This window comes from Chiloscyllium plagiosum, chromosome 31 (genome assembly GCF_004010195.1).
Source record: "Chiloscyllium plagiosum isolate BGI_BamShark_2017 chromosome 31, ASM401019v2, whole genome shotgun sequence".
Taxonomy (NCBI): domain Eukaryota; kingdom Metazoa; phylum Chordata; class Chondrichthyes; order Orectolobiformes; family Hemiscylliidae; genus Chiloscyllium; species Chiloscyllium plagiosum.
This window is the reverse complement of record NC_057740.1, coordinates 31744984-31772410: the sequence shown is the minus strand read 5'-3', so window position 1 is coordinate 31772410 and position 27427 is coordinate 31744984. Positions and strand designations below refer to the sequence as shown.

General features: G+C 41.2%; 1 protein-coding gene across 2 annotated transcripts in view; it reads left to right on the top strand.

Moving 5' to 3' along the window:
* The first annotated feature begins 1286 nt into the window (after positions 1-1286).
* LOC122565382 (TLE family member 5-like) overlaps positions 1287-27427 on the top strand; it is a 125909-nt gene continuing 99768 nt past the window's right edge. The window contains exon 1 of one of the 2 annotated variants that reach the window (XM_043721309.1): positions 1287-1890. In XM_043721309.1, coding sequence (XP_043577244.1) covers positions 1867-1890 — 24 coding nt within the window. In that variant the 5' untranslated portion in view covers positions 1287-1866. The remainder of the gene's footprint in view (positions 1891-27427) is intronic. The other variant, XM_043721308.1, reaches the window with a different exon arrangement.

The window sequence follows — 27427 nt, the reverse complement described above, 5'->3', positions numbered from 1 at the left end:
AAGGACACAAAGTTTGAATTATCAAAACAAAAGCATTAAAGGCATTTTTTTGCTTGTTTTTCCCGTAACTGCATTGAAAGATGTGCAGTCATTAAGGATGAAATTATGAATTGCAAAACCTTGATTTCTCTTTCAACAACTTTCGCAAGTTGAAGGGTGAGCTAAATGAGGTATTTAAAACTATTAGAGATTCACTAGTAGGAGCAAATTACTGCAGATGCTGGAATCTGTACTGAGAACAAAAAATGAGTCCAGATGACTCTAGCTTGCTTTCTCTCTGTGGATGCTGCCTGACCCGCCGTGATCTCCAGCAATTTTTGTTTTCAGTTCATAATATTCACTAGAGTAGATACATTGAAAAAGGCATATAGGGACGAAATCGGGAAACCCAGAAATCTGCTGATCTCTCCCCAAAAGACTGCTGGGTGTCAATTGAAATGATCAAATTTGAGATCAAAGGATTTTTTCAAAATGAAATCAGGGATTTGGAGCCAAGGTAGGTGAGTTGAGTCAATTGCATATTGAAGCAAGCTGGATAGTCTACTCCTGACCCCGTGCTTTGATGAGGACAAGTCTTGCTTTGCACTCATTGCTGACCTATATAATTAACTCGTGCCTAATTTAATTCTGTTCGCTATTCGACGCATCTTTCAGCCTCTATCTAAGCCACTCCCCTATCCACCCCTTCGCCTCTCTCTGTGCCTTCCGTGAGTGGAGCTGTCGTTTCCGCCCACGCGGGAGACAGCTCCGGGACAGTATGAGGCTAATTTGGAACCTGTTAAACAAACTGAGATATCCCTCCCCCACATTAGCATGTGTTGACACCGTCTGTCCTGACAATGTGGCGTTGGCGAAGTGAAATCTAGCAAACATGATGGGTGGGATTACCGACAGAAAATAAGCCGCCCTGATTGATGTGGTCTCCAACCTTCCACAAGGCTTCTCACTTTTCTCTCTCTGGGTTATCCGCTATTTTTGCATATATCCTGGCAATGTTACATCCATGTCCCAAATCACACACAATTTGCGTGAAATATATATATATTTTAAAATGTAAACACCCCTTCTACCATTTATGAAGCAAGACTGACGAAACAATGACATCTGCAAATGAATTGAGGGGGAAAAAAACATATTTTTTCCAGGGAATGGATTAAAATGTGCGTTTAATGGGAGACTTTTTCATAGGAGATCTGTTTTTTTTCTGAAAGAAAATGTTAGGGGGAAATGATTAAAAATGGCCCTGGGTAGCGGCTCCACTTCCGCATCACATGGCGAGTGTCTCACTCATTCCGCCCTATGGGGGCTGGCGCTCCGACGTTACATTCTCGCCTTCGGTCAATTTGTTACAGTGTCGCCCCGCTGTTGCGTTCGGCAACATTTGTATCCCAACAGAGGAGGACGGAGGCAGGCAAAACAGAAGGCAGCAAAGACAGTCTCATCTCCCTCCCCCTTGAAAGAATATAAAAGTCAGGGAGAAGGAAGGTGGTGGTGGGGTTAAAAAAAACAAAGCAAGGAGGGATTAAGCAAAAAGGATGCAGACTGAGCAATGCACCGAGATGTCTCAGCGCTAAACACAGCGACTCATATCATCGCCGTCTTTTGAAGAAAAGAAACCGACGGGGTACAATGTATCGTGACTGCATTATGAAAGATACAAAATAAATCCCAGACACAACCAAAATCCGTGCGGAAAGTGTCGGCGGAAACAGCTCATCTGGCTTTGTTTTACCCTCCGTCCGTACGCAGGATTTTTTTTTCCCCTCGTGTGTTTTGTTCTTGGATTTCAAGGGAGGCTGTTTCATTTCAAAAGAAATTGGGGAAAACCTACGTTTGCAAGAGAGAGGGGGGAGAAGAAAGGGGGCGATGTATCCGCAAGCCAGGCAGTCGGTAAGTGACTTCGTGTCTGGAGCGCACGTTTCAATTTCAGCGAGTTAATTTCACCCCCCCCCCCCCCCCCGTAACCGAAAATACTGAAGTGAAACTGACCCCGGCTCTGAATCCTGCCTGAGTGACCCTCGCTGCAGTTTCCCGAGCCTTTCCAAGCTGTACTTATCATTCCCTAGGTGTGTGTTTTAAATCAAGCATTGGCTTCTGTTCACTTCTTTATTTCATTATTAAATTGAGGTGTAGCTGAAAACGTTTTATTTTATTTCGATCCCTGATCGTTAAAAAAAAATAAGTTCGATAGCATTAAGCTGCATGCTTCCTGCTATAATTTTAAAAGGGAAATGTGCATGTACCTTGTCTTGTTTGTATAATGCCCTGGCACTCGCTTGGCATCTTTTGTTTCTGGTTTGTCATTGCCACTACATTTTAATCTGTACGTGGGCCTTAGTAACGTTTGAATTAACTGTTACTTTCCGCATACTGAAAAAACAAAGTACATTAGCTATTTGTAAATATGTCTCAATTTGTGGAATTAAACATGGAGGTGGGATTGTGTCCACAATATGATTGTCATTTTTTTTTGATGCGCAGAAGTTTTTTTTAAGGCCACTTCAGGTTAACCATGAGTTGCGTTACTCTTAGAAATGACCTTTAACCTATTTTTAGATCACATCCAGTTTCCATTTTGTGTTTGCAACATTTTACAGGCTTCAATTATAAATCGTCCCTCAACCGATGCTGCTTAAAATCAAGCTCACTCCCGACTGATCAGAGAGCACTGGATCAGAAAGGTTTCTTAGTGCAATCTGTATTTGGTGATCTTGCCCGGTTCGCCTTTTCCCGGTGCCCACGAGCAGTATGAGTGACAATTAAATTGGGTGGAAGGACTATTTTAAAAAAAAATACACTGTACGCACAACACTTAATCTATCGAATTGTACTTCCTCTAATTTTCTCGCCTCACCTTTTGGAAATGCTGACGCATGTTGGGGTATCAGTCTACACGTCTCTGCGTAATCTTTTCCTCTCAACTCATTCTCTCTGTGTGAGTGGAGATGTTCAATCCGGGCACTGTTTTTGTTTTTGCTTGGGTAATTCTATAGTTGGCCAGACTGTGTATTTACTGGTCAGGGATATGGAATGATCTGGCAGTGGAACTTCAGTCAACAGTCCACCCTTCTAATGGATGTTGGGTTTGGCACCACCTTATGATGAATGAATGAGATCCACGCAGGGCAACAGATCTACTCTCTCTAAGTGCGAGAGAGGCATTTGTGAGGACCAGAAGGTGGTAGTTCCCCTTTGCCATAAGCCTCTGGCATATGCAGTTACCCATGAACTATGTGGAAGTATCTAACCTGTGCTCATTATCAATGTTGTTTATGATTCAGTCACCAGGAGGTGCTATTGGCTGGGTGTGGTCCTCCTTGATTTCTACTTCCTGCCACCCTTCCAGTTTAAGAGGTGAAAAAGTACTTCTCTGTCAGTTCTGAGGATACTGCTGCGTGCTGATTTGAATTTCCATGATTAGTAATGTGTACCCTGGATGAAGACTATGAATACCAGCAATCTTTGCTTACTCAGGGTTAAAGAGCTGTCTTAGTTGGATCCATCCACATCCAGTATTGACACTTGCTACCTTTTCAATATGAGCCCTCCAGAATGGGAATATTGGCTGTGTTTAGTTCCAGCTTTGGGGACACAGATGCTTTGATTGAGCCAGATCAGAGAGCCAGCTTAGAAATGATCATTTGTAAAGCGAAATGCTACATTCAAACCAGTATGTGGCCTTCATAACTGGATGACAGAACAAGCTTCCAAACATTGTCAAATCCCTTTGCCCAAACATCTATTCACCTAAGTGGACCTGAGCTGAACATTTGACCACCTACTGGTAAATCCTGTCTGAGAAAGCAAGGTATAGATTTTGGCAATCAAGTCTTGCCTGTTCTCCAGGGTGTTAGGTAGGGAAAGGGAAGAACATGTTTCCACCAGCCAGTGGGTTAGTTCCTTGCTGCTTTGCTATTCCATGGGTGCAAGGTTCAAGTGGGATATTGACCGTGTGTGTCAGCAGTCTATTCACCCGTGGGTGATATTGCAGTCATGATATTGATCCTAGCCTCAGCCAGTGTGACCCATGTGCAAAGGTCATTTAACTTGCAATTGAGAATGGGATCCCTGGCTAATTCCCTTCTTCCAGGGGCACTGAGGCCAATTAGCACCCTTCTACCCATCTAGCTCGAGATCAGACAGTTCAATTCAGACTGAGAAATAAACCCGTAATCTTCCAGAAAAGGTCTGGAAGGAGTTTACCAGGGCAATTAAAATCAGCCACAAGTCTGTTGTGCAACTCCAGATAATCCAACTAGCAAGGTTTTTTGGAACCGTATTAATATCTATTCATTCCACCCACCCCACACAAGACATTCAAACACTTTAAATCTTCTCAGTTGTGTCATGCTATAATACAATTTACAGATGCATCACATGGAAGTGATGCTGGATTATCACTGTGGCAGCTTTGAACATTCCGCTGCAGAACTGGTCGAAGTTGATTGGAAGGTTTCCATCAGACTGGTTGCTTGTTTTTTTTTGTTGTTTGCCTCTTTCCCACTGAGATGGAAAATGCTGCATGTGTCAAGCTGTTAATGTAAAAATGCAATGAGCCATACTGACTGGAATATTCTCCCGATCAATAGGTATGTTTCTTGAATGGCGTTTAACTGTACTGTTCACTGCAGCATTCATTGTGAAGCAATGCACGTTCTCGAGGCAGGGTTTGTGGGTGGGAAAAGGATATTCTGGTTGCCCTTCTGGCCTAGGACACCACCTGAGAGGCTTGCTGGTAAAAGTCAAATTGTGTATCCACGACTTGTGTGAAGATTTTGTTTTGAGAATGATTTGGGAAAGAATTGTTTTGACTTTGCCAAAACAGGTGCTTTTTACTCACTGCAAGCAAGGTCATTGGCTTTGAGGCAAATACATAAATAATGAGTTGAATTTATCAGTGACTGGAGTGTCTTTCATCTCAGTTAAGGCAGTTGTTGAAGAGTTGGAATCTTTCAGTGATTGGGGCTCCAGGTTTTGGGAGAGGAAAAGAAAAATGACCAGGTGATTGTGGATCTTTACCCAGTAAGGAATATAAACGAGGCAAGATTTGAATGTGCTTTGTTTGAGCAGCTTGTCAATATTTAGTGCTTATGCTCTCCCTGAAAGTTTAAGGGCTTTTGCCTGAAACGTCAATTTTCCTGCTCCTCAGATGATGCCTGACCGGCTGTGCTTTTCCAGCACCACTCTAATCTAGACTCTCATCTGCAGTCCTCACTTTTGCCTCACCTGAAAGTTGTGTCCAGGTGGTAGTGCTGGTATTTGAGCCATTGCTGTCAGAAGAATATTCTTGGGTTTCAAGGCGCAATATTGAAATATCAGCTTTGTTTTGTGCATAAAGGAGTGCAATTTTTCCTGAAATTTTCGCCGTTGCTCATGTTGAAGACCAATTAATGCCTGTATTCTACAAAACTAGGTAGATGTTTTTCTCTATAGCTGTCTGATATCATCCTGTGACCATTCAGCTTTCAAAGCACCCCCTGGTCGGTTTGTGGCTTAAGGAATCATTTAGTTGTTCACCTGTCTGTTACTTCAGAGCCTAAATTGCAGCCTTTGTATGTGAATTTGCAGGTGGAGCTGTTGTATCCAGTTTTATGTGGAGTGGACTGGGGGATCTCAGCTGCCTATTGACATGTTGCAGAGAGGCTGGTGTGACAACCTGGCTGCTCATTGTCACACCCGATCATGAGCAGCATGAATACTGTAGGGATTGGTAACATTTCATAGTGCTGTGTCCTGAAACATCTTGCATTTTATGTTGCAGCTCCCATTCTACAATAGACACTTAATAACTCCTCCCACCTCATTGTTTTATAATCTCACTGCTGTACCTCAAATATTTCGTCTAGATATGTGTGGGCAGAAGGTTTTATACAATTGTGCAGAATTCAATGCTGACGAACAGGAAACGTCATATTTTTGAGTATGCAGAATCGATGGCAATCAGTTCTGGAATGAATGTAATGCAATTCTAAAATGTGAAGCTTTAGATTAACAACAGCTTCTGTTTTGATAGAGTGCATGTGAGACTCTGGGTTTGAGTTTAATTTTATAGTGTCAAACTATGAAATATCACTTTGACATTAAAAACTATGCTTTAAGATCAGTCTTTGAATTGGTTTGATCTCCCCTCTATGCTCTTTGAAATGAACTGGCAGCACACATGGAACTCAAATTGGACCGAGTAGTTATTGGCACTGATCAAATGCCAATAAAATGAAAGGTTTCAATCTCTAGCTGGGCTTTGCATTCCAGAGTGGTTCTGATGCAGCAGCTTCAGCCTAGGTGCAGGTCTCCTGTCAGCCCATCCACATGTGCAAAGGTGGACTTGGTGCCAGCCAGTTCAGGGCTGTGAAAGCCAACAACAACTCATTCCCAGTCGACACAGCTCATCACAGGCTTGCATCCAACCCAGTTCCATTATGTGCCAGCACAGAAACAAGGAAATGCTGCAGGTTTTGTTCATTGATCAGTGCAATACCATATTGACCAAGATAGTTCCAGGTGCAGTTTCCAGTGTACCTATCTCCTCTGTGGCTGTGACAGGAGTGTTACACTTGGCTGTCTACGGCCCTTGGAGAGAGAGGCTGAAATGCCTGGGATGGTCCTTATTTTTGATCGCTATTTTCTGACCTCCTGGAAAGCAACTAGATTTGGTTTAGCTGCGACAACATCCGTCATCAGTGAAGACCTTTATCTTGGATAAGACACAAATGGTAAACTGATACTTGTAAACCAGCATAGCCTCGTGTCACAATTTGAGCTAATCAAACATGCCAGGGGCCATGGACCAGAGAAGCAATAACATGCAAGCAAAATACTTTTGATGGAAATGTGAAACGCAACCAGGAAGTGCTGGAGAACTTCAGCATCTGTGGAGAAAGAGAGTTAACATTTCCAGTCCAATGTGACTTCATGAAGATTCGGACTGGACTGGATGTTGGTTCTGTTTCTATCTCAAACCACTTTTCAGTAGTTTGTAATAGCACAGAAGCATATTGTTTCCAATATATGCCTCTGTTTGGTCTGTGTGAAGCTCACTAGATCCGAACAACACTATTGTTCAATTGCTGGACATTCTCCATCAATCCAGAAGTGGAAAGAGCAAATCAGTTGATGGATCTCTCGATAGTTGCTCATGATGCCGCCATGATTATTAGTAAATCGGTTGTTCTTCCTACCTGAATACTGGTGAGGTGAAGGTGCAGACTTCTTGAAGGCAGGTTAGCTTTGGGCTGAGATTTAAAGTGGCCATGAGCATCATGACTCTTTTCTGTTAAACCTAATTGAGCCATGGTGATTCTCTGTGAAGTACTGAGGTATTGTTTTCTAACTGTAGTTCAAGCATCGAGAAGATGCTTTAATGCTGTTTGATAAATGTCAGACCATGTTCTGTAGATTAGATTTGTGCTATTGTTGCAGCTACTTTCTGTGGCATAAATGAGATGGTGACTTTGAAACTTACTTTTTGGAAGTTGTTCAAAATTTTCATAGTTAAAAATCACACTACACCAGTTGGTTGTGGAGCAGGGCCAGAAGAGACAGCATATATAGCAAAAGGGTTACAGTGTCATGTAGTTATAATATATTAAACAAAGATGCATCCTAAAAGTTGCATTTTTTTAGGATGTACAACTACCTGACGAAAAGGCAGTGCCTCGAAAGCTAGTGCTTTCAAATCAATCTGTTGGACTATAACTTGGTGTTGTGTGATTTTTAACATTGTACACCCCAGTCTAACAGCGGCATCTCCAAATCAAAACTTTTCATGTTTGCATTCAAAAGTTGATATTTTGATGCATTATTCACCAGTTTGATAAATCCTGGTAATCATTTTGTTTTGACAGTACTGAAGGGTCAGATCAATACAGGATAATATTATGCGAGAGGCCTTATTATAGCTCCTACTTCAATTTACTGAGTGCATCAAAAGCTACATGCAAGGGGTTAGACCGAAGTGTGTTTGCATGATAGTTATGTTGGAAAACGTTTACAATGTCAGTGTTGCTTTTTTTTCCTACAGCAGCATAAGGAGTGTGAACAGCAGTAGGCCATTCAGCCCTTTAAGCTTGCGGTATCATTCAGTAAGATCATGGATGTTTTCAACATTTTCCTCTCATCCACTTTCCTGCCCTTTCCCCATATTTCTTGATTTCCCCTATTGTTTAAAAATCTATCCATCTCACCTTTAAATACAATTTGGAGATGCTGGTGTTGGACTGGGGTGTACAAAGTTATAAATCGCGCACCAGGTTATAGTCCAACCGGTTTAATTTGAAGCACACTAGCTTTCGGAGCACTGCTCAAACCACGTGATGAAGGAGCGATGCTCCGAAAGCTAGTGCTTCCAATTAAACCTTTTTGACTATAACCTGGTGTTGTGAGATTCTTAACCTTTAAATACTGTATATATAACTGTCCCTTTCTGTTAGTCATTTGTTCACTGCTGTTCATTTCCCTGTGTGAAAGGCCTGGTACAATACTGAATTTGGATTATCAAATTTTGTGTTGTTTTTCACGTGCAATGCCACAAATGCATCAGGCTGTTTTAGAGTGCAAAGTTGAGGTGAATATCAGATGCACGTGGGTAGTATGGTTTGTATCAAACCCTGACACCTCCTCATCCATGACCAGACCTGTGGTTAACATCACGCTTGAATAGGTAGCGATTAAGGGTAGAAACTCTTGTTTCTTTTTCTTCCTCTTCGTGCAGAGGCACAGGCTGTTTGTTTGTTGCATCCTTATTGCGCTCCCACTTTCATCTTGCCTAAAATCTGCTAATTTACCAAAGATTGGAAATCAAATTGGTAACCCGAATTAACTATGCTTTCCACCAGAGTCACAACTAAAAGCTCTTTTGTTTGCTGTTGTACTGTTTTGTCTTAAAATATCCAATGATTTTGTATTGGAGGAATTAGTGACTGTTAATTTCAGCAGCAATGGTATGGATGACCAAGATGCTCAAAATGAAAGGTTCTGAAGTATTTGATGGGTGGACCTGTTAAATTGGTCAATAGCTGTGCTGGAGTTTAATATCTTCTCTGTGCTCTGGATTTAAATCCAGATCTCTGAGCAACTCAAAGTCTCTATGCTATGATGACTATCATAAATGAAAGAAGTTGAATAATGTTTTTAGTTCAGAGTCCAGAGGATTGCCTTGAGCGTCTCCTGGAATATTGCTTTTTAGACAGTCATTATTGATTCCATCTAAAGTCCATGTTATTTAAGGCTTTGATGGAGGTGGGGGGAAGAGAGTGGAGAAAGTACCATATGAGATACACTTTCTTTCATATTGACCAGTTCCTTGTCTGCACAGCATTGTGAGGTGTTTCATGTGATGAAATATTAAGGTCATGTTGGCAAATATGACAGCCTTATTGCACATAAAAATTTACAGTTAGAGGTATTTTAGGCTGATGTTTTGGGAAATATGAGTGCTTCTGAAATTCACCTGGATGTGATTTGATGCTTCATCATGGGCCGATGCTCAAGTTGTCCTTGCTGTTTCCACAAAATGCCAAATTACTTTGGGTGCTGTGGACATGTCTGGCCAACAGAGAGAGATTTTTGAATCAAAGTTAGCAGCGCAAGAATACTCAACAATAGTCCTGGTACCCTTTTTAACATGTACATTAGGAAGATGTCCAGTGCAATGACAGCAGCTTATTTACGCTGGCAATATCCCCTTATGGCATGATCAAAATCTTTCAAGGATGTGCAAACCACATGAAACTGACAGAAGCTGAATATTTCAATAATTGAAGACTGGAGCGCAGCCCAGCTAAGTCTGTCATCTCTGCATTCCAACTTGGAAATTGCAAGGAACAATACCCAAAGTACCTTCTGTAGGCAGTGGATGTGATCCTGACTCCCACCTGTCTTGGAATGATCCTTGACCATACTCTAAGCAACCATCACTGCTTCTAAAAGGTTACAGAAAAGACTAAGATGGGACTGAGCAATCTGTGTAATGAAACCAAAGTTGTTCTTTACTTCTGCCTTAGATCCAATGGCCTTAAAAATTGATTGCATCCATGTGGCCCTCTAATGACGTCATACCAAACCCATTGATATACATTTACACATTATTAATTTCAAAGTATATTCTCATTCCTGTGTGGTCAACTCCAGTTCAGTGATGACTGATTACCAGTCCTTGTGAATGTAACCCTATCCTCCACTAGACCAGGTGCAGTAACAGAGAGAAATATCTCCTATCAGGAGGAACTTGGACTTTCCCATCCACCAGTGGGTGAAGAGGATTTTAGGTGCAGTGAGCACCAGAGGATGATTATAATCACACAGACTTGGCACTAATAGATTTGAGCAGGCTGATTTGAAAAGCAACTGTACTTGTCAGTCCTGGACTGTGAATCATGGTGCACTTCAGTGTTACCTTTACCCCATCCTGAAACCACCCACCCCCTAGAATGGAAAGGTGAGCTTCACTGCAGGCAGATTGTAGATTTCACACCAAACCAAGGTATTGAGTAATGTGCATGCGCAGAGTTTCATATTCGCCGACTTTTGATAAGAAGTGCGCTGCTACTGTCTTCAGGGAACACCCTAACAGTTTAAATCTGAAGAGCTCATTGTTGAGGCTTACTAATTAATGCTATGTGGGGGCGCCTACCCCGAGGCATACTCTAATGAAAGGTAAATCCCTTTGTGGAGCAAGAGCAGGCAAAACTAAGAAAGAAATGGCACACATGGAACTTGCTGTTGCATGAAAGGATTTGGGGTTTCCATCTGAAAACATTCAAGCAAAAGGAGAGTAAAAATATGCTGTAAGATTGAGTCTGACATCTACAAAGTAGATGTTTGGTTGAAGAGCCTATGTTTTGATGTCCTCTCTCTCTGCAGTGCAGTGTTACAGATTCCTCCACCTTTCCCACTGGGTAGCATTTAAATATGTCTGCCTTACTCCAAAGTGTTAATATTTTGTTAAACTTAAAACGATTTGTTTTTAAAAGGCTGCTCACTTAATACTGGGCTCTTGTGTCTGGAGCCTGACATTTAATGTTTCCAATCTGCAGTGTTCCTTGCCAAACAAGTTAAGCTCTGATTAACCCAAGGCTATGTTCCCTTCCCAGTGACTGGATTTTGAGATACAACAAGGTTACCACTTTTAGTAGCAGAATCCAATGTGACTTTTATGGCAAAACACTCCTATTCTTGTAAACTAATGCGTGACTTCTTGTGGAAGCAACACTTGGAGAAATAGTCTAGTTTAAAAATGAGTTTTTGAATGAATTAACCCTAGACAAAAATAAATCTGGGCAGCTGAATGAGTTGTAAACTCATTTTGAGTGAATGTATATATGGGCAATAAATCCCTAGAAACTTCAATTGCTTGTTAATATTTTGACCTATCGGTGAATAAAATTAATGTAATATTGAGAGAACAATGGTCTACTTATGAATGTTACTGACCAACTGATACTTCATTTAACTACTATTCACATTTATTCTTGGCTTCTGAATGCATGACCAAAAATGAAATCAATTTCAACTTTTGGAAATACCTATTTCTTTCATTTCTTTTTAAAAACCGAATTGGATTGTGAACCAGGAACAGCTGGCATTTTTCATTTAGTCTGAGAAGAATGTTATACACGAGATGCTAAAACACTCATAGAAACAAGGAAATTCCAAATGTGAACCAGTCTCTCTCTAAGGGCTAAAGAGGAGTGTTTAGTGTAACGGTTAGCCCCTGCATTTGAATAGGCTTGATTGCTTTCATTTTGTCCTTCTGAGCTCTGTAGCCCCACTGTTAAAATGTGGAGTTGTGGCACTATCACCTGATGAAGGAGCGTCACTCCGAAAGCTAGTGTGCTTCCAATTAAACCTGTTGGACTATAACCTGTTGTTGTGATGTTTAACTTTGTACACCCCAGTCCAACACCGGCACCTCCAAATAATGATAATACAGCTGGTGTTCCTTTCCTTGGGGCAAAATAAGCGGCAAATTTGTATTGGGGCAAGGTTGGAAATTACACATTTAAATGTTTTTATTTCCCGAGAATTCTCAAAAATCAGCATGTTGTATCACTATTGTGATTGGGGTCAAATTGAACTTTCCTCACCTTACATTAGTACTATAAACCATATCTACTCAAAGCTACTCAGTTGCATTAAAGTTTACTTCGATATGGCATTTATCTAAATCAGTAGATTAAATGAAACAATCAGCAAAAATTGCCTCCAATGTTATAGTCTAAAAGAGATGGATAGAATACGGCATGGGAATAATAACTGTGAGGAAACTGTTGTGCTTTTAGTAAATCTCTTGGCAATTGAAGAGTGTATTATCACTCCAGGGAGTCTGCGCCCTTTGTTTCTATTCTGTGCAAATTCAAAACCCAGCTGAATTGAAAGATTGCATTGTGGGGTTGTTTGTCTTGTTACTTAATTGTGTGGTCAAAGAACAAGCACAATACAACTTTACAGCTCCCTAACCAGTGGTGCAATGGGTTAGCACCTGATTTATCTCTGCAGGTTGAACTACGACTTGAGACAGAAGTCTCTTGTTTGAAATGAGTTTGAGGTATTGAAATGTAATTTCTAATGGATGTGAATTTGCATCCCAATGGAATCTAGTGGACAAGCTCACTCCGAATGGAAGACTTGCAATTATTGAATGCCTGTTGTGTCTTCACGAAACAGTGCAGTGCACTTGTTAGTTTAAATGCCTTGACTGTTGTGGTTTATACCTGGGGATGTGGGGCAGGACAGGAGGAAAATCCCAAGTGTGCTGTAATGTTTGTTATCATCTTTTGAGGTCATGACCTTTTGTGAAGTGGATTCTGCTGTGGCAAATTCACTACTGATTTATTCTTTTCCCCTCTCATTATTTTGGAAAATAGCCTTAGGTAGGAACACCGTGTTGGTCACACTGCTCATGAGAAGGAATCACTCAGTCGCAAAATGGAAATCTTTTTTCATGAACCTAAGAGTACATGATGTACTGTTGATGTTGAATCTGATGTCTAATCTATAGTGTACATGTTGTTTTCCATTACTCTGCTGGCAAATACAGTGCTCCACTACTGTGTCTGCATATGGTGCAGTTAGTCTCTAGGTCTAATGTCAGCACCCGGTGTTCTATCTGTGTTCTATCCAGATAGCCTTCTCGGGGCTATAAGCAAATTACCTCTGGATCTTGAAGTTTAATGTTCAGAAGAGCCATGGGACCGGCTTGGTTTCATGATATAAAATGAGAACCACGAGAGGCTTTTGGATCTGAAAGGAGTTGGCTGATTTGGAGCAATTACAGCAGGTGAAACAGTAGATGAATTTTATAAAGGAAAATCCTGCTCTCAAACAGCTGAACTGATGACAGACAAATATCAGATTCCTGAACGACTTCATGCAAAGGGTCAACTAGTAGTGAAATGCATTCTTGGAACATTTAGAAGCTTATAAAATAATGAGGAGAGGTATAATTAGAACTAACGGTAGTTGTCTTTGCTGTAGGATGGGGGATTTCAAGACTAGGGGCCACATTAAGGTGAGAGAGAGATTTTTTTAAAAAATGATGAGGGGTGAATTTTTTAATGAGCTTCATGTGTGGAATGAACTTCCTGAGGAAGTGATGGATGTGGGTACAATTACAATGTTTAGAACACTTTTTTTGGATAAGTACATGAATAGGAAAGGTTTTGAGGAATATGGGCCAGGAGTGGGCAAGTGAGGCTGGTTTCATTTGAGACTATGGTCGGCGTGAACTAGTTTGACCAATGGTTCTGTTTTCGTGCAGTGTGACTGTGACTCTGTGTAAGTAGGGCAGTGAAGACATTGACTAGAGCATCATTTGAGTTGTTTGTTTGTTTATATTTGACTTCAGCATTGTGTCGAGTGGAGGCATTTTTTAGTTGACATGCTCCCTCAATGACCTAATGAATGGTGGAATTGCCTACAGCTCGGTATTCAAGCAAAGTTACCGACTCAAAGACTCTCAATTATCGACGCAGGGAGAACCATTTGAAAGTTGTTTCCTAGGTTTGGGAAAAGAAGCAGATGATAGAATCTGGAAATCATGGAGGCTAGTTAAGATGCCAAGAAATGGTGCAAAGGAGGATAGCTGACCATTTAAATCTGACTACGTGCTTTCACAGTTGTTTTACTGACCTTGTTAAGTCAGCTCAGAGGTCACCATTTTGATTGCAGTTTGTACAGTTGCTGAGGTAATTCTGATAGCAGATGTTTACAAATTATTCTTTCACAATATAAAAACAGAGGGTTGTAAGCTATTCATATGCTGTTAATCAAAAGTAAACTTTTGTCAAAACAAAATCATGCTATATACCTTTCCATCGCTGCACTGAGATAAATCATGGGACTTGTGGTTACATTAATTTTCGCACACTTTCTAAAGACTGTGAACGCCTTTTTGAAACTTGCTCTCCTCCCACCCTGGGCCCCCGCTGTCCCTCAAATGAGAGGACATCTCGCTTTTTTTTCATACCATCTGGTGATGGGAAGTGGGGCAATACATTTAGTGTTGAGTGGTGAAGATTAAAGGGTAAGCAAAAAATAGTGTTCACTTCCACATCAGTACAAACTAAGTGTGATTTTCAAGAACAGTAAATTGAAAATTAAATCTGAGATGAGACAGGAGTGAATTTCTAGACAAAATTGACCCAATGCATTAAATAGAATCATGACTGATTGCTCCTATTTCCACTGGGATGAGGCATTCAAGCTGTGATCTAGGACGTGATTACAGTTGAAAATGTTTAGAATACCAATTCAATGGAAAGGTTTAATGTATTGGGCGCATCCTCACGCTGAAATGTTTAGACTTGGCTATTTGTCAATGGGATTTCAGTCCAGTACAGTGCTGGATGTTTTGTTGTCTGTCCGTTTGAACCAGAAACCTACAAAGCTGTACAATTGTATTGTTAAAACTTGCAAATGGGCATGGTGTTTGGAAAGGTTTAATGTTGTACATTGGTTTCTTGCTCTGTCACTGATAGTGGGCTAACCTGGGATGATGAATGTAAATTGTACATGTAATGTATTGGGTTTCAGTGTGAGCAGTCCCTCTGCCCCAGCATAGCAAATTGCACAAATTTGCGAAATAGGCCTGATGGCATTTTGTCACAGGCCTATTTCCAAAGAAAGAACAATTAGAAGTACGTTGCACTGGTTTGAATGTGTAATTAGTGAATCAGGTTTGCACCATTATGGTCAAATTGGGGTGGGTTCACTGTCAAACGTAGTGGCCTGAGTAAGAGTTCAGGCTGCACAATCCAGTGTAACGTTAACTGACTTTATCCATATCCCTCGACCTTTATGATCAAAGTTTCATGGCAGGAACCTTGTGGATATGCATTTTAATACCACATTGCTATACTTAAACCAGCCCAAATGTGGTCATTTTTATGCAGGTCTAAGATTGAGAGAATTATTTGCGGAGGGGAGGTTTCGTACTGGATCTGACTCCGAAATATTAATAATGTTTCTCTTTCTCTCTCTTGGTTTTAACCCCAAACCTCCCTCATTTTTCCTTTTTGATGCTTTTGATTCTGTTAGTAGACCATTCATCTATGGGCATTATCACAGATAAGGCTGATTTTTCTTTCTCCCTCTTTTTTTGTTTATTTCCGCCTGCCTCCCCTTTAAAACACTTTGAAGAAGGGCTGTTGTGGTGCGGTGGTCATATCTCTACCTTTTTTTGAATCAAGAGAGCCCAGGTTCAAGTCCTACCTGTTCCAAAAGAATGTCATAACATTGCTGAGCAGGTTGATTAGAAAATAGGGTTGTCATTTCTTGCAGAGAGAGGGCTTGTGTGATGCTGTGGTGGGGACCTACCTCTGATCTTGCTACCAGCCCCAGAGACCTGTCATAACGTTTCTGAATCGGCTGATCAGTAAACATTTTGAGTTGAGCTCCACAATTTTTTTTTTAAAAACAGGGGTTTTAAAAAGTCACTGACTTTGGTGGGAGAAATTTGCTTGGCTGTGCCTGATAACAGTTCTGAGCATATAAAGGAAAGATTTTTTTTTGCAATAGGCTATCTTATAGTGGTAGTGTCCCCACCTCTGGACCAGGATGCCTGGGTTCAAGTCCTATCTGCTTGAAGGGTGTATCATAACACCACTGAACAGGTTGATGAGAAATATTTAAAGCATGCTGCAGCTGCATAGGGATCAGTAGCCAAGTCCTTGGCCAGAAATGTGTTGAGGTCAGGAGCAATATATCAGTGATGTTAAGCCTCCTGATGGACTTGCAAAATGTAACCTTCACAATTGTACCTCTTAATTGACCAAATAACACTTTGGATTTTAACACTCGTGTCTTGTGTCTGTTAGAACAGCAACCATTTATTTTCAAAGGAACTAAGCCCTCTATTAAAAGGGGACTGTTGCTTGTCCAATGCTGAAATACTGGATGCCCTCTGTCCCTGCATCTCCAGTTGTCGGTTTTCTCTCTTAACATGCAGCATTAAACACATCTCGATGAATATTTTGTCTGTGTCAGCTGTCGACTGTAATGAGGTAGTTGCAGGCTGAGGCTAACGAGTCCCACTTCTAAGTGAGTCTCTGAAGTATACCCCATTTCATCCATGTCTTGTATTTTTTTAAGAATCCTCTATTTGTCAACTAACTCTGAGCCTTGCAAGAATTGACTAATATGCATTGACAAAAGGATGGGTGCACAAAGGCCTGTTGGAATTGCTTCTAATGAGATAGCAGTTGGAAGGTGATGTCTTGATCATTACATTGTGAGTTTATGATTGCAGCAGCTCTAGAGTTAAATCAATATATTATTTGCACTGGGAATGAAGTGATGTCAATGTAACCTGTTGACGTTGCCCGTTTTAAATCCATCTGCAAATTGATGACCGCAATCAATGCTTTGTGTCCTTTGAAAATGGAAATGATGTGAATAAAATTACTGGAAAAATTAAAATGGGGATCGATGCAAAGCTGTAACAAGTGGCACTTTGGATTCTTTCAGAGTCATGTGTTGGAATTTGAGAGTCGACTGACCTCAGTTTGCTTTGCTTCAATTGTTGACTGTCACTAGGTGAAGCCATTTGATATGCTACTCCTGGGCTGGGGAAGGGAGGAGTGATTGCCGAAGTGGGCATTTTGAGCTCTGGGTGAGTGAGTTCCTGACGTGACGATCAGCTGTGCCCTGCAGGAGTATGTCGAGAGTAACCGTGACTGTGTATAAGCGTATGGTTGAGGCAGTCCCATCATTTCCTTGCTGACTGCAGAAGCATGAAGGTTACTAACAGCCTTGAGGCAGATCAAGCACGTGGGGAGCCATAACAATTTGAGGAGGGAAGCTGATCGAACAGATCGAGTGATGAGATTCACATCTGAAATGGAAGGTCAGCGTTGAACGTGAACGAGAGTCGACTGAAATACATTTTGAAGATTCTTGCTGAAGTAATAGCTGGTGAAATGGGAAAGTATAAAGCTCAGCCCTGATGAAGGGCTTTTGCCCGAAATGTTGATTTTCCTGCTCCTCGGACGCTGCCTGACCCGCTGTGTTTTTCCAGCACCACTCTAATCTCGACTCTGATTTCCAGCATCTGCAATCCTCACTTTTGCCGAGAAGTGTAAATTTAGTTTAAGTACTCAGGTTTTAGTAGACTTGTACTCACTGAACAATTTTTTAAAAATTAAAAGCCCTAAATGTTATGTTTCTTTTTAAAATAAAACATTTGAAAGCAATCAATATGGGAAGGAGTTGCTAATTTTATTTTTGTGTGCAATGATGGCCCTTTCATAGTCGGGGACCATCATTTCCTGGAAGTATACTCTCATTTCAGAGGTGTCCTTACTGTTTAACAAACTGATGTCCATGTGTTGAGTTAGACATAAAAAGACTCTGATATTCACGAGTGCTCATTATAAATTTTAGCTTATCACAAATGCCACTTTTCACCTTCCGTCCCTGTCTGGAAGCCAAGCTCCATTGGCAAAGAACCCACCTTTTCTTTGAAAGACTAATAGCCTGGGAGAGGGGTAGGCAAAAGAGTCCAAGTGATCAGTCCAGTCAGATTACCAGTATGCCACCACCTTTCTCTTCACCCCCCCCCCCCCACCCCCCCCCCCCCCCCCCCCCCCCCCAATTATTTTAATTGGTGTATTTGTGCACAATGGCACATGTCCAGTAAAGGTGGGTCTTGAATCTTGCCCTCTTGGTTCAGAGGTATGGGCATTACCATAGTGCCGCAAGCACCCTCAGAAGCCTCGGCTGTAAGCCCACTACCAATTGACCAATTAAACCAAGCAACGGATTTAAAGCCTTGCCCAGCAGGGGCAATGCAATGATAACAAAAGTGAAGAAAAAGTATAGAAACAAAGGAAGAAACTAAATCAAAATAATGTCAGAGGGGAACGTGCACCCCGGCCACTGCAGTGAAGAAATTCAGGTCTCTCTTTCTCTCTTTGCACGATCCAAAAACCCAGGTCTTGATATTTTGTTATCAACTTGTTCAGAGACATCAGTACACACCTATGGAGCAGAAGGATCCTGAGTCTTAAAAGTGCCATATTCATCGTAATTCATCGCTTGGTCACCACTGCTACCACCACTTGTCAATCTGCAAGCTTAGTTTATTCAAAAGTTCATGGACCTTGTTCTTTTGACCCACACATTACAACTAGTGTGTGCTCGATGTTTTTCACAGATCAGTTGGATTAATTACATCCTATGATGATTTCTCTGTGCTGGTAGCATCTTATGGAAATCTACAAGTGACTATCTTGCAAATTGAACTTGTAGTTGGTCCAAGCCTAGCCTTCAATCATTTTGTCAACCACAAGGGTGTACCATTGAAGGCCAGTAAAGAGAGCAGTAACCTTGCCTGCTTGTTTTCTCTTGTAGATGGCTTTTGTGTAATGAATAGAGCATGACGTTACCTCACTGGCAGCAGCTGCTTAGGCAGGCACTGATTTGTAATCATAATGTCTGCATTCCTAACCTGAGGCAAGTTAGGGGAATCATAGTACAGAAGCAGGCTGTTTGGTCCATTGAGTCCACACTGATCTCCTGAAGATCACCCACCCAGACCTAGACCCACCACCCTACCCTATAAACCCTGTGTTTCCCATGACTGATCCACCTAACCTGCACATCTTTGGACTAGGGTTGGAACTGGAACACTTGGAGAAAGCCCAGGCAGATGCTGGGAGAATGTGCAGACTCCACACAGTCGCCCGAGGGTGGAATTGAACTTGTTCCCTGGGGCAGTGAAGCACAGTGCCTCTGAGCCACCATGCCTCCTTTTAGACTTCAAAGGTTACTTAAAAATCACTGCTTTTTTTTTGTTTTATTCATTGTTTCAATTCTTATAAAGTTCAGGAGGGTGCACGCTAAAGATGAGTGAGACAGGCTTGAAGATTCTTCAGTCCAGCTGAACTTAACCCTCCTGCTTTCTCCCATTCTCTGACTCCCCTCTTTGTCCCACATCTGTCTCCTGACTATCCTGCTACAAATAACTGTAGTAATGTAGCCTCAGTCACCAAGTCTCAACATTTCATTATAAATTTTCCATACCAATTTTAATAAAACATTTAGGTCAATAATAATCATGCCTTTTTGTGTAAATGTGATCCGTCTAATGGTTACTTGGAGAGGCAAAAGTGAGGACTGCATGAAGGGCTCCTGCCCGAAACGTCAATTTTCCTGCTGCTTGGATACTGCCTGATCTCTGCATTTCCACCCCACTAATCTTGACTCTACTGGTTACTTGGACCTGTCTTCTCCAGTTGCTTCACAGAGGTGTTTGGTTTTTGTTGTTTAATGTTCTTCGCTGTTCGTTTGGACATCTTAAGAATCAAAAAATCACTCCTTGATAGTTTTGCCCATGCTGTTTTCCCCTCTGCCCCCACCCCTCCCTGATTTGAATTGAGCTCTCCAATACTGCAAGCATTGTCAGCTCATGGGGGTTGATATGCCAGATTTATTTTGCTTCCCCTTGTGGTGCAATCCTGGGTTCCTACACAAAGTGTACTTTGGCACGTGGACTTTTTACTAGGCTCAGGATAACATTGCTTTGTGCTGAGGTCATTTTGGAGGAATGCTTTGCCCACTCCCATGGGAGACTGTGTGCACTTATGCGACAGCTTGGTTCTAGTCAGCAGGAACCTTCAGAGTCTGGGTGGGTCTTTTTCTCCGAGCTTCTCGCTGGCTTGAATTAATAGTGCACATAGCCTATTGCTCAACCTCTGGCTGCTGTTTAGCTTGATCAGTGTGCAAGATTGCTTTCTTTTACAGACTACATATGCTTAATAGATCAGCACTAGTGTTTTAAATGGGATTCAAAATCAATAGTTATAATGGGAGCCAGATTTGATCTCTGACCAACAATAGGTCTGACAGAAGATGGGAAGGAGAAACATTAAAGCTCACACAGGGAAGCTACATTTTGGAATCCGGATAGGAAAGATATTATTAAATTGGAAAGGGTGCAGAAAAGATTTACAAGGATGTTACTGGGACTGGAGGGCTTGAGTTGGAAGGAGAGGCTGGATAGGCTGGGACTTTACTCCACTGGGACATAGCCGTTTGAGAAATGGCTTCATACAAGTTCATAAATTAATGAGGGGCATAGATAAGCTGAATAGCAAAGGTCTTCTTCCCCAGGCAGGGGAGTTCAAAACTAAAGGGTGTAATTTTAAGCTGAGAGGAAAAAGATCTAAAAGGGACCTGAGGGGCAACTTTTTCACTCGGAGGGTGGTACGTGTATGGAATGAATTGCCGGAAGAAGTGGCAGATGCAAGTACGAAAACAACATTAAAAAGGCGTTTGGACAGGTTCATGAATATCAAAGATTTAGAGGGTGATGGACCAAATGCAGGCAAATGGGACTGCTTTAGTTTGGGAAACATGATCAGTATGGATGAATAGGACCAAACAGCCTGTTTCTGTGCTGTATGACTCTAGGGTTCAGTTGGCAGCTTCCAAAAAAAACATCTAAGTGTTCCATTATCCTGAAGCATTCCATAGTACTGGCCAAGATGGAGCAAAAGGCTATAGTTTCAAATCCTTTAAGTGCAAGCTGGCTAATGTTGGGACTCTTCTTTTCGTCGAACGATTGACTCTTTTTATGGATTCTAAGGACAAATAAGGAGGGTAAACAAAACATTGGAGTGGATGAAGAACAATTAAATGCCACAATGATGAGAATTTGGATCCTGCTTGAATGGGACGAAGATGAGCCAAATGACCGCTTCCGTGTAACTCTTGGGGCATTGTGAGCATCTGCATGTCATCTGGCCAGGAATGCATGAACGTGGAGAAGTTTGGGACTTATTTTGTTGCGGAGCAGCACATTCGGATTATGGATTAAAACGTTCCGAGGACACAGCTCCCTGATTTATCAGGGGTCAGTTAGGTGCCAAGGGCAAACCTATTTCCAGTGTGTTGGATCCCTCTTCACGTTCCTGTCTATTCACTTAGCTACCCAAGCCTAGAATTAAATATCGCATAAGGAGACACTTTGGCTCATCGTGCTTATCACAACTTTAGTTTTCCTTGGAAAAAATCTTGCAATTTGTGTTTAAAATAGACACCAGAATCTTACACATTAGCTCTCAGAAGTCACATGACCACCCTTGTGGTTTTCATGTGATATTGAGACTAAACTGTACTTTAGTCAGGAAGAGACCACAAGAGGCGTTGAAATTAATTGGACATTACCAGGGTCAGACAGAAGCTCTTGGACGATGGTTCCCCTGAGTTGTGAATGGCCCTTCCTGCCTTGTTGCTACCTGACGATGGAAGTCCTTTGTTACTGTTGCTGAGGTAATTTAAAAGTGAATTTTCTGGACTTGAAGGTAATGGATTGGATCTGTGCCCTGGGCACAGGCAACTGCATATCTAATATGGAAATGAGCTTCATTAGTTTTGGCTTAGTGGCCATTTTTGAGTTTTGATTTTTATGAAACAGGCCATGAATAATCATTTTGGAATGTCCCTCTTCCACCCAGACAAGTGGAAGAATGGTTATTCTGAACTAGGCTACTGAGGACCCCAGTGCCATGGAAATCAAGCAAAGGAGCTTATACTATGTCCCAAAAACTGATTCTGCTCAGTCCCCTGTGGGGAAAGCCTCCAACTATTCAATTACAGAGGCCATTAGAGCTGAATTCTTTATTTTAAGTTTTCATCCATTTTTCCCAAAGAGAATCTTTGAGAAGTGACAATCTTGGAGAATTCTGCTGAAGAGTCTTATTGAACTCCAAACATTAACTCTATTTCTGTCTCCACAGATGCTGCCAGATCTGCCAAAATTCTGTTTGTTTCAGATTTCCAGCATCCGCCTTTAATCTTAGGCATTGAAATTGCTTTTATTTGTATAAGAATCTTTCGTCCTTGCCAGCTTTTAATCATGTCTTTTTAGCTGATAATCTTATCACATTTATAGTTGATTAACTACAGTAGTTCTGCAACAAGCTGACCTTTATCTCTTAAGACTAAAGCTTCACTGGTTATTTTTGAATTGAAAGAACCAAATTACAAGGTGACTATAAATGATCTTTACAAATTTGTAGTTAGTAGACCATTGCTATTACTTCCTGCGCCTGTTCTGAGCATTGCAACTAGTTCCATTTAACCGCTTGTTTTTCTTTAAACTTTGTCAAAGCCATTTCTGATTTTGAACACCTCCCAACAAATCTCTTCTTCTTCAGCTTGGTTTCTCCAGTCTCTCCACAGAGCTTTTCCGTTGACCTTGCAGATACTAGACGTGCAGGTCTGAATTATTACAGACATCAATATGTTCATGATTCATTCTCGTAAGACCCGTGCAGCACAGAAACATACCCTTCAGTCCAACCAGTCCACGCCAACCATAATCCCAAACTGAACTAGTCCCACCTGTCTGTACTTGATCCTTATCCCTACAAACATTTCTTATTTATGTACTTATCCGAATCTCTTTTAAACATTGTAACTGTTGCATCCACCACTTCCTGTGGTCGTTTATTCCACATAGAAGCCACTCTGTGTTTAAAAAAAAAAAAAATTGTCCCGTGTGTGTGTGTCCTTTCAATCTTTATCCTCTCATCTTAAAAATATGCTCGCAGTCTTGAAATCCTCCCACCCTAGGGAAAAGACACCTGCCATTTACCTTTATCTAGTACCACCCTGATTTTATACAAGGTCGTCCCTCAACTTCCTATGCCTCATGTGAAAAAAGTCCCAGTCTCTCCTTGATAACTCCATACCCGGCAACATCCTGGTAAATCTTCTCTGAACCCTGGCTGACGCAGCATTTATTGCCCTCACTGGTGGGGGGTGAGCTGACTTTTGCAGTTCTGTGTTTTAGGTGCTGTGTGTAGTAGTTTGATATAATGCTATGGCATGCTTGCAGTTTCAGGGAGGACTATTAAGAGTCAGCCTGATTATTGTGCGATTTGGCTTCACATGTAGGCCAAACTAGGGGATGGATGGCATGTTTCCTCCCCTGAAGGACACTAGTGAGCCAGGCAAGGTTTTCCAACTATCTCCGATCATGATTGTTATTAATGTGACAAGTATCTTATTCAAGACTTATTACCAGATTGAATTTAAATTCCCCAAGCTGACGTGGGATTTGAACTTGGCTCTGGAGCATTACATGGAGACACTGCATTATTAATTTTGTAGCATTCCCACTATGCTACCTTTCTTTTCTACACTTGCACCTTCAGAATGTGTTTTTTTTTTCTGCAAACAAAACCTTGTAACTTTGACTGTTCTTCCATCAACCAGTATATTTTACTCTGTTTCCTCTTTGTTTGAGACTCTCCAGTAAAACTCTGAAATGTCTTCCTCGATGTAAATATAAAATGAAGCTGGAATATGGGGCCGTGTTTTTCTCAAGCTGCTTGCAACAATATTGCACATAGACCTGAAAGAAACCTAAAAGGCTTTGCCGTGTCTGCAATCTGTCACACAAATATAGACCTGCAAAAGGCGATCAACTCTTAATTGCCAATTGAATCTTGCCCTAAGTAGCTACGTTGAGCTCCTGTGATTTATAACACGCACTTGTGGTTTGGTAACCATGGCAATGTCCCCCATAGTCTAGCAGCCATTCTTTCTCCCACCAGCTGATCAGTACAGCAACTGATTTCTCTGTTTATATTCAGGCCCTTCATGACAAGCGATACTGCCAGAGTCAGCTTGTCATTGGCAGCTGAATTAAGAATTCCTCTTTTCCAAGAGTGGAGATATTTGTCTTTTTAGCAAGAAATTGTGCATTTAATTGTTTGAGCTCCAAGTTCTGAATAGAATAATGAGATATCACAGGTTCCAACTTCAGAGTAATATTCAGACACACACACTCATTTTCGGGATAAGTCACAGGTTTTCAGCATGTCACTGTGATATTTTGCATTTTTTTTTAGGATAAGCAGTGAGATCTAGCAACATTGGGTAGAAGGAATTCATTATGTAAGGAATTAAAGATCCACGTGCAGCCTTGCATCACAATCAGTGCATGTGCACCATTGAAATGACTTGATAACTGAAACACTCTGACTCTCCCCTCTCAAACTAATCTGATGCTTTCGCATTGTCTTGTTAATTGACTCCACCCAAACAGTCGTCCCAGTGATGTTTTCTGTCACTGCATCAAAACAAATTTGTTCAAGCTTATTCTAAACAGGAGAGGTATGGAGTGGGTCAGGTTGTCCTGAAACCTCCTGGAATTAAAGGTTAATTTGTTGGACACTTACACTGGAGACAGTACAGCATTTTAAAAACTGATTACAGGTTGTCCATTTCAGACTTGGATGAAGAAGCCCTTCTGTTTAGAGGGTCGTGAATCTTTGGAATTCTCAATTTCACAGAGCAATGAAGGTTCAGTTGAATGTGTCTATTTTTCAATCACTGGGGAGCTAAGGATTACAGGGGGCTGTCAGAAGGGTGAAGTTGAGAGCAAGTTAAGATTAGTGATGACCTTGTTCGTTGGCCGAAATAAGCTTCTCAGACTCTTCCTATTTCCGAATTGCTTGAATTCTTCCTTGGGTTGTGTGTATCGTGAGCAAGCATAGCACTTATTGCCCATCTCGATGCTCTTAAGGTTTTCCTGGGTAGGCCATTTCAGAGGATAGTGGAGAGTCAATAACAATGCTGTGGATTTGGAATCACGCGTACATCAGACTAGGTAAGGACGGCAGATTTCCTTTCTTAAAGGATATGAGTGAACTTGATGGGTTCTTTTTAACAAAAACTGACGGTGGTTACATGGTCACCATTTGGTTAGCTTTTATTTCCAAATTTTGAATTCAGATTTCAGCATCTGTCATGGATTTGCATGTGTACCCAGGACACTAGTTTGGGTCTCTAGAATTATTTATCCAGTGACTTTGCCATTGCCTCTGCAACTCAGTCCCTTTTTTTTTGCCTTGAATACGTTTTTTATTTTTCACAAATAAGATACAGGAAAAAGGCTGTTGAATGGGTGGTTGGAAGGAGATATTTAAATAATTTGATCTCTAAGGATATGTCCAACAAGGGTTGGAAACGATGAGAGAAAGGTGTAGTAATGTTTTAGGGGAACAGGGAAACCCTAAATAATATTTCTGCTGTTATGTCAGCATGTTACGTAACCATGGCTGTATACTGATCTTCAAATTGGTCTGTATCTTTTATTGAATGGATGCAGGAGTGCATTCATAGGGGACCTTGGAATCTTAGAGCTGAGATAGAATGGCCATGCCTGTTGCAAAATGTATTGGTCTCATTTCAAACCTGGTTGCATTAAATTGGGCTCTTTAAAGCAGTGATTGTAATGTTTATCAGCAATTGCCTGCAGAAAAGTTTTGCATTGGCTCAAGCCCCTGGGAGGATTTCTGTTTGAGTGACTTGACTGCAAAGATGAGTTAACTTTTTGGTTTACTCCCTGTGGTGAATGCAATCCACGTTCTGACTGTTTGTTCACAGAAACACGGATGTTGTCTTGGGGTGGGGCAAGGGGGGATGTGGGGAGTACAAAGAAAAGAGCCAAAAAAATTGTTTTGCCAAAACAAATTTCAACTCCAGAAAGCTCTCTTTTTGTTTTGTAGGAGAGAAATGTTTCCCTAATTTGTAATCTTTTTTTTTTGAAAACAGGTTTTCTTATTGCAATAAATTACAATTGTCCTGGATGTTGCTTTGAGGGAAGAAAAAGATGATGGACTTGAGAGCACAACTCTTTTTTCTTCTTGGCTCATAAGTGTGAGACCTTGCAGGTTGTGGTGAAACATTATCTATCTTGTCTGAAGCAGCTAGAGGCCATAATTTCAATGCTGGAATAAATATTTTCCCATTAATATGTAGCTTGAACTGAGGGAATTTTTTAATAATGTAACAGTCATGGATATTTAAATTGTGTTCAGGCATGTGGACAACTAAGGATCTGTTGGCAGACTGGCTTTTTATAAGCTACGTTCTTTCCCCTAGCTGTACCAACTTAGTTAAAAATTGCTGACTGCAGTATTGCTGGACACCAGCTTGAATGTAGGAAATCTTGGGTTTTTGCAGAGTTTTTTGCCGTCAGGAACTGCTTGGCTTATTTCAACACCATTAGCTGCTTTCCAGTATGCACAGTGCCATTTCAGAGTAGTGATTTTCTTCTTCTCTAACTTGCCAGTGCATGTTCCTATATTGACGCTTTACAGAATGTCTCACTTTCCCGGACTCTGGTTGTGAAAGTTAGCTGACCTGTGGCAAGACTATTTTAAACTCACCAAATACCGAATGTGATACTTGATCAAGTTCCCTGAGCTACACACTTAAACGTATGTGGTGGAGTTTGCATATTTTAATTTTATACTTGAACAACGTATAATTTGCTGTCCATTCCAATTGCCAATGGCAAATATAATACGTTGTCTTGGACTGATTTATTCGGATAGATAACACTTCTTTATAAGTCCACTGACAATTGTGGACTAAATAAAGATATAGCAGTCACAAGAGGAAGTGTTAGCCGATTGGTATCATCACGAGACCATTAATTCAGAGACATGGATAATATTCTGGGGACCTGGTTTGGAATCTGAAATGGTGGACTTTGAATTCAATTAAAACAACTGTGGAATCAATATCTGTAGATGACCATGGAACTGTGGTGTCAATTGCTTAGAGAAAACCCCACCTGGTTCAGTAATATCCCTCTTGGGGAGGAAACTTCTGTCCTCACCTGGTCTGGCCTACATGTGACTCCAGGCCCATATCAGTATAGTTGACTCTTAACTGCCAGCCAGCAACACACACATTTCAAAAACAAAACACTGAACACTGGAGAAACTCAGGTAGCATCTGTGGAGAGAGAGAGAGAAACAAAGTTAATGTTTTGGGTCTGGTGTGACCTTCAGAAATTTGTTTTTATTCAAGGATATAACAGTCTCCTTTCTCCTGTCATTTTGAGGGGGTAATCTGGGAAAAGAGTGGGCACTTTAGGGAACTGCGTCAGCGTGCTTGAGTATTTTTG